Source organism: Melanostigma gelatinosum (assembly GCF_949748355.1).
Source record: "Melanostigma gelatinosum genome assembly, chromosome: 12".
NCBI classification, from domain to species: domain Eukaryota; kingdom Metazoa; phylum Chordata; class Actinopteri; order Perciformes; family Zoarcidae; genus Melanostigma; species Melanostigma gelatinosum.
In genome coordinates this window covers 27611176-27619373 of record NC_136645.1, presented here as the reverse complement: position 1 = coordinate 27619373, position 8198 = coordinate 27611176, and the positions used below count along the sequence as shown (strand labels likewise).

General features: G+C 40.8%; 1 protein-coding gene across 1 annotated transcript in view; it reads right to left on the bottom strand.

Annotated features, from left to right (window-relative positions):
* The window catches only part of polr1c (RNA polymerase I and III subunit C), a 10508-nt gene extending 3152 nt beyond the window's left edge, over window positions 1–7356 (bottom strand). Inside the window, exons 1-6 of the mRNA XM_079279794.1 lie at window positions 7254–7356; window positions 4426–4497; window positions 4104–4211; window positions 3816–3948; window positions 527–658; window positions 164–316 (exon numbers count right to left, since the gene is read on the bottom strand). Of these exons, the coding sequence (XP_079135920.1) occupies window positions 164–316; window positions 527–658; window positions 3816–3948; window positions 4104–4211; window positions 4426–4497; window positions 7254–7325 (670 nt within the window). The 5' untranslated portion in view covers window positions 7326–7356. The remainder of the gene's footprint in view (window positions 1–163; window positions 317–526; window positions 659–3815; window positions 3949–4103; window positions 4212–4425; window positions 4498–7253) is intronic.
* Between the last annotated feature and the right edge of the window lie 842 nt (window positions 7357–8198).

Genomic DNA, 8198 nt, shown 5'->3' with positions numbered 1-8198 from the left:
ACACTGATCTCAGGTCAAGAATCAATCGTCATACTCAAGTACTTTTTGATCTGGGAACACATGTCAGAAAAACAAAGGTACTTAATAAAAGCATAAATAGAAATGCCCGTGTGCCTTCCCCAGATCTGTAGTGTGTACACTGAGCTCACTCAGAAGCTCTTACCCACTCCTTTGACACAGTGCATGACGACGTCCAGCTCCTGTCCCGGCCGTAGCTGAGCTATCAGGATGTCGTCGTGCACCGGCCCGATGACGGCGTCTGCAAAGACGTCTGCCTGGTTCCCAATCGGGACCCACGTGATGTCCCTGGAATAAACTGAGACAAGACAGCACGGGACAGGGGAGGATAAGATAATCCCGTTAGTGTTGGATGCTCTGTCTTACTTGGAAAATGTCCTTCCTCAACTGAACATTTTCAACAATCACTCATTTGTGTGGATGGTCTGGTGTCAGCTACTGGTTGCGAGTCTGTATCGGCAAACATCACCAGCAATTGCTCATTCACTTGGTGTCGCCTGACACCTACCCATGTGGTTGAGGTACAGCTCTCGGGGGTCAGCGGAGTCCTTGCTGGCTCTGGGGTTCCTGCTGCATTTAATCTTCAGCTGCAGCTGAATTGTGTCGATTTCTGAACCTTCCTCCTCGGCAGACTCTTCACCTGGCATAAACAGAGCAGAACCGGGGGGTGTTACCTTCCCTCTCAAGACCGTTCAATACGGATCTCCACATGTGGTTGATGCACCGATGGAACCATTTGATAAAGTTTGATACAATCTGATTCAACTGCAGTTTGACACCATTCTGTTGAAGTGATTTCACAGTGTTGTCTTGAACGCATCATACATTTCCTTTTTCATTGATCATGGTTGTTATTTAATGATAATCGCGTTAGATTTTAACTGGTTGCATAATATCTGTAATGATGATGTAATGGAATACTATGAATTAGTAACGCTGTGTCCCACATAGTGAAACCATTCCCCTCAAGTTTGGAGTCAGATTGATGTAGTCAGATTGATGTAGCCGTATTGGTTACCGTACTCTTAAAGGAACAGCGTGAGATTTAGTGACATCTAGTGGCGAGTTGCAGATTGCAACCAACAACAAACTCCTCCCTTTCCAAGCATGCAGAGAACTACGCTGGCCTTCAGCTAGAGAGCATCTTTAGGATTGTATTACTACAAGAGCTACTTTTATCAATACTCTACTTCTTCACGACTTAATGATCTTCTTTTAAAAAACAAATAGATTCAGAACAGGATTAGGAGTTATTTATAATTCACAGCTCTGTTGTGCCGAGTATCCCTATAGACCTCAGTAGCAATGACTTCATGAACTTCTTTAATGATAAGATTATAATTATTAGAGAGAACATTAATAATCTCCTGCCCTCGACCGATCTTTCCACAAATAGAGTAACCTTAGAAACAGCTGTAAACCCTGATATATGTTTAGATGGCTTTACTCCCATTGACCTTGACAAACTGACTTCAACAATTTTTACGTCTAAACCTTCCACCTGTCTCTTAACACACAGATTGTGTGTTGACTAGGCTGCTTAAAGAAGTGCTACCATTAATGAGCACAACTTTATTAGATCAACCTGTCTTTACTAACAGGTCATGTACCACAGTCATGTACCACAGTCCTTCAAAGTAGCTGTGATTAAACCTCTTCTTAAGAAGCCCACTCTGGATCCAGAGGTGTTGGCCAACTATAGACCGATCTCGAACCTTCCCTTCCTCTCTAAGATCCTTGAGAAAGCAGTTGCAAATCAGTTGTGTGACTTTCTGTGTAACAATAGTTTATTTGAGGATTTTCAGTCAGGATTTAGAAAGCATCATAGCACAGAGACAGCTCTGGTAAAAATAACTAATGACCTTCTAATCGCATCAGACAAAGGACTCGTCTCTGTTCTTGTCCTGTTAGACCTTAGTGCTGCGTTCGACACTAGAGACCACTACATCCTGTTGCAGAGACTGGAACATTATATTGGCATCAAAGGAACCGCACTGAACTGGTTTGGATCCTATCTATCGGATCGATCTCAGTTTGTTTATGTAAATGATGAAGTCTCGATGAAGACCAGCGTCAGTTATGGAGTTCCACAAGGTTCTGTGCTTGGACCAATCTTGTTCACCTTATATATGCTTCTTTTAGGCAATATTATCAGAAAACACTCTATAAACTTTCATTGTTATGCAGATGATACTCAATTATATATATCGATCAAACCAGATGAAACCAACCAGCTTGCTAAACTGCAAGCGTGTCTTAAGGACATAAAAACATGGATGACCTGCAACTTCCTGATGTTAAACTCAGACAAAACTGAAGTTATTCCACTAGGCCCAGAACACCTCCGAAATCAGTTATCTAATGATGTAGTTTCTCTAGATGGCATTGCGCTGGCATCCAGCAGCACCGTCAAGAATCTTGGAGTTACCTTTGATCAGGATTTGTCTTTCAACTCTCAGATCAAACTTATTTCTAGGACTGCCTTTTTTCACCTACGTAATATTTCAAAAATCAGGCACATCCTGTCTCAAAGCGATGCAGAGAAATTAGTTCATGCATTTGTTACCTCTAGACTAGATTACTGCAATTCCTTATTTTCAGGCTGCTCTAATAAGTCTCTGAAATCTCTCCAGCTGATCCAGAATGCTGCAGCTCGTGTACTAACAAGAACTAAGAGGAGAGATCATATTACTCCTGTATTAGCTTCTCTGCACTGGCTCCCTGTAAAATCTAGAATAGAATTTAAAATCCTTTTACTTACCTACAAAGCCCGAACTGGTCAGGCTCCATCATATCTTAAAGAGCTTATAGTACCATACTGCCCTACTAGAGAGCTGCGATCCAGTGATTCAGGGTTACTTGTGGTTCCTAGAGTCTTAAAAAGTAGGATGGGAGCCAGAGCCTTCAGTTATCAGGCTCCTCTTCTGTGGAACCAGCTTCCCGTTTCAGTCCGGGGGGCCGACACACTCACCACATGTAAGAGTAGGCTTAAGACTTTCCTCTTTGATAGTGCTTATAGTTAGGGCTGGCTCTGGCTTGCCTTGGACCGGCCCATGGACAAACTGGTATAGGCAAAAACTCTGAAAAAAGCCCTCTGAGGCAAATTTGTGATTTTGGGCTATACAAAAATAAATTGAATTGAATTGAATAATTTAGATATAGCAAAATATTTGCTCAAGAGCATCAACAGTAATGTTTACAAAAGCAAAGTCACAACATAAAGTAATCAATATATCACTGGAAACAAATGTTAACTGAATAAATAACATTCCTGAGTGAAGTTTATAAACGACAATCAATAAGAACACAGACATAAGACAGAACACGTTACACGTTCATGCTTGTTGAACAGATGTACTGATAAGTGTTGGCCAACGTTTATATATTTAACAGCGATCATAGTTGTCATCTTGACTTCACCTGGTTCACTTCAACACCGTCTCTCAGCTGACAGAGCAGCAGAAACGCTCGCTTCAGCATATTAAAGTACACACACACACATGAAAAGATACCGATTTAGAGCACCAGTAACATCAGAAGCTATGTGATGAGACACAACTGTGTTATCCTTCTGTACTATGGATTACACACCAACTCAATCTTTGAGCTTTTTTGTCAGTTACTCTCCAATGTTGAAAGTTGAACTGAATTACATTCCACAAGTGATAAGAAAAGATTCAAAAGAGGATCATGACTATCCAACCCCAAACCTCCTCAAACGGCTTGAAGGTGGACCACTGCAGCAGAGTAGAAGGGAGCCCTGGGCTCTCCTGTTACATGTGTGAGTGAAGCTTTACCAGCACTCCTGTACTCAAACAGACGAGGGTCGGCTTTGATGGGGACCAGGCCCAATCTGTGGGCCAGGACTTCATCCTGAACGATGGACGTGTTGTTGTAGATGAACACCTTCTCTATAGCCATGGTCGGCACCTACAACCAACAATAATGCAACTTGCATGAAATGAACATTTCCAAGACTCCTTTCTCTTAAGAAACTGCTACAAAATGTACAATTTCTTCACATTAGGACGGAAACACAAGTCCCTAGAAAAGGTCCGATGTAGACCGAGAAAGACTTGTCCTACCTCTGCTAGTAAGATCCTTCTGAAGGCGTTGGCGATGGCTGCATCTATCCCCACCATGTCAAACTCCATACTGCTCTCATCCAGATGCACAACGTCAATTCTGAAGTTCTGCAAATGGAGAGGACATCTGCATTTAATCACACACCGGTTGGAGTGCTCATGGGATCAAAGCAGTCCAAGTCTGACTGAAAACACACTGACAGTAGTAACTTCATTGGTTCTTTCTGGACATAAAGCATGAAATGATGTTTCAGTTTGACCATTGACCACACTTCACCCATCACCAGCAGCCACCCGCAGGTCCGAAATAACTCAAATGTACCTTTTGAAATTTCTGCATATCCCAGGTGTCATCATATCCAGGGTAGTTGCCAGGGTAATCTGATGTATGAACCTAAAAGCAACAAATCATCCAATCAATAAGCAGAAGAAGTTAACTATATTCATGCACTGGTCTCATAAACATCCAATTGTATGTTGGAAATGTCTATATTTATGTCAAGGAAAACATCTGAAGAAAATGTAGGTGATGCTTCAACATATGAAAATAGAGCTGAACATAATGCAGTAGAGCTCTCATCTTTCACATATTTATTCTCCTGTAGATCAAATCCTCATTTATTCTAATCTCTGCGGAGTCCTATTTTGTGTCTTTAAATGAGGCACCTCAATGCAGTGGTGGGCCCTCAGGGCCTGCAAGGCCTTCTCTGCTGGTCTAAACAGAATCACAAAGTTATAGCTCTTTTATAATTTAATATTTTTTCTTAAATACACTACATGTATTATAATTTATAAAAATATTTTCCCCATTATCTTATGTTCTCATTGCACAGCTAGTCTTCCTCAGTTGCTCTGCTTCCAGTGCAGCTTGTTTTAATTAGGGTTGGGTATCGTTTGGGTTTTTTCCGATACCGGTGCTAAAACGATACTTTTAAAACGACACCGGTGCCGAAACAGTTCCTGAACCGATGGTGTTTTTCTTCAAATTGAACAATATATTAACTGTTTAAAGTATACTATAAATTTAAATAAATACAAAACACTTGGCTTCAAACTACAGCTTCACACTTTTTAACGATGAACAATATGTTAACTGTTAATAGTTTACAGTATACTTAAATAAATACAAAACACACTCTGTACACACACTGCAGCTTCAAACTTCAGCAATTATTTTGCAGAAATATGAGCATATTTTCATTCTCTGGCAAAATACAACACGTCTCATGACTTATTTTATTTTACCAGTTGGTGGCGGTAATGCGCCAATTCGTCGTTTGCCAACCGCCAGTTGGTCTCAAAGAAGAAGAAGCTTTCACGTGCCTGTGTTAAGTACAGCGACAGCGCTAAGTACCCCGTTGTAATAATACTATGAGTGAGGAGCGGAGGACCGAGTCCTGCTGCCAGGACGGAGTCATCAGAGTAGTGTCAAAAAGTATTTCAAATCGGCTCACAGCAACACGTGAAGCGGCAGAAGTCTATATACTCTGCGCAAAGTGTTGAAGTTAAGTTTGAGTTAAAGTGTTTAAGTTAAAGTTAAGTTTGAGTTAAGTGTTTAAGTTAAAGTTAAGTTTGAGTTAAGTGTTTAAGTGATCATCTTTGAAGATTCATGTGTTTCCAGGTGGACTCATTTTCCCTCTCGGTGTTGACAGACGAATAAATCCGTCAGTAACAAGAATTAAGGTGTGGCGTATTTCCTGGAGGGAGTGATCGTAGCATTACTACTGTGTTGATTTGTCTATTTCATATTGTTCCCTCTGATGTGAATAATATTTGAATGGCCCGTGCTCTTCAGTGTGCGGATGAATACGTGTTTTAGCTTCGCAGGTTTTTTAACGCATTGTCCGTTCATTACGCAGCATCCCGTGCGCGTATACATGTAACGTTATCTGCACTCTGCAGTTAGTGTATTTATAGGTGTATAGCTTCATTTGTCCACCAAACAAATAATAACGTAGCGTCATAGTGAGGTTAGGTGGTTCAACTGCAGGACAGCAGTGAAGGCCCAGGTATAAAATGCACGGCCCACCACTGCCTCAATGATACATGAATTCATTTATGAACCCCTTGACTTTAATAATTCATGTGTGTATCAGCAACACTTCTGCTCACGTTCAAAATGATCTGCTCATTCAAAGCACATCCCACCTGAGAAGTCATGTTTTCAGTAAAAAGTAATGTTACGACAATAAAGTCAGAGAGAACAACGATTTAATAAATTCAGTAACCACAGTATATTGGCAGTCCCTGATGGTTTGAAGGATGGACATCCACAACGGAACAGTCATTTGTATCTGTTGGTTTCTTAGAGCTAATTGAATAGTGCATCGTCTTGGAGCTGAACCAGGGATTCTGGGCTAAAAGAGGAGATATTTTGTGACAGTGACAGAGAACCTGGTTGAGTGCGGTGGACTTGTGTTCACCTCATCTTAGCTGAGCGACAGGGCTGATGATTTTATACAGATCTAATTGTGGGTTGTTTTTTTGTGCTGGTCTTTGATAAATCAGGTCTCAGTGGTGACCTAAAGGCCAGGATCAGCAGGCTGATGTGGTTGTTTTATGAACATTCTGCAGACTAGTGTCTTCAGTGTTATCTGGAGAGCTTCTGGACAGGACGCACAGACCGACGGTCCTTATCATAGAATTATATAATATAGATATACGAGAGGACAATAATCAACTGTTAGTAGATACATAATCAATTAATACTCAGATAATATTGTGTACAATAGTTAAAATCACAAGTTAATATGTTCAGATGTACGTTAAGTCAACAGGGCTCAACAGTGACTTTTAAAAGTGGTTGGCAGACTGGCTGAAAATATGGTGAATATGGTCTATAGTCACCGTTCATGGAGGAGTATTTACTGGTGAAATAGAGACGTTAAGATACGTTCATGGAGGAGTATTTACTGGTGAAATAGAGACGTTAAGATACGTTCATGGAGGAGTATTTACTGGTGAAATAGAGACGTTAAGCGACATAAACCTGAAGTCTGCCTATGGAACACGTTAGAGCGCGCGGCAGTAACATTACGTGTTCCGCTCTCGTGAGGTGACTGAGCGGGTCCGTGCAGCAGCTCAGAGGAACCTGGACCCCGCAATTAGCAGATAATGTTGTCATAAAACCATTAATAAAAACGGACTTACATTCGTTATATTATATTCCCCCAGTATTACTCGACTCCGAATTTCTTCCACGTTGCTCATGGTCGCCGCCATTTTCCCAATACTCTGCTTAGCTCCGCCCACATTTCCGCTCCAGCTTTGAACGCTTCACAAGTGGTCACATGGTGCATTACTGCCACCAACCGGTATGGAGTGGGATAATCCATAAAACTCTCATCTCTGTGAAATATATATGATCTTCTCCTCCACAAAAGGCACATGTTAATTGTAATCAATGTTCCCTCTAATTTTTCATGTGTCTGGGCATACACACAAGCTCCCTGAGCACACTGAGGACCACTGTGAGCAACATCAGATGTGCACGCTGTGGCCACACACCAGTATCACACCTGTTCAAAACCTTGGATCATAGCAAGTTACATGGCTTATTAAAAGAATCAAATTACAGCAGCAATTTTCACTAGTTTACTTTTAATATAAGTGATTTGACAAACTTTAAAGGAAAAAGACAAAAATCTTGTTGTTCATGAGATGTGTAGTATGTTTTATGTGAGAGTCCTGCTTGGCCATGGGAAGAGTCTTGCTTTGGCCTGTGTGAGGTCCTGTTGTGGCCTGTGTGAGGGTCCTGTTCTGGAAGAAATGATACATATACACCTTTCAGACATAACATTTTGTTCACATTAAAACATTCACATTTTGCACAATGACGTGTGCTGTAGCTTGTGTGATACAGTGTAAATTCCTGTAACTCTGTCTGTAAAATATGTAATTACTCAGTTTTTTATTATCATTTCTACTACCCATAAATTATCTAGTAGTAACATAATTTAATGATTAATATCCATAAGTAAAAAATCTTAATAAATGTCACTAGAATATGCACAAATCTGACTTAAATTGTACCTTATTTTTCACGTCTGTCCTTCTCACTTCTCCAATGGTTGTACACTTTGTCCAGGTTGATGG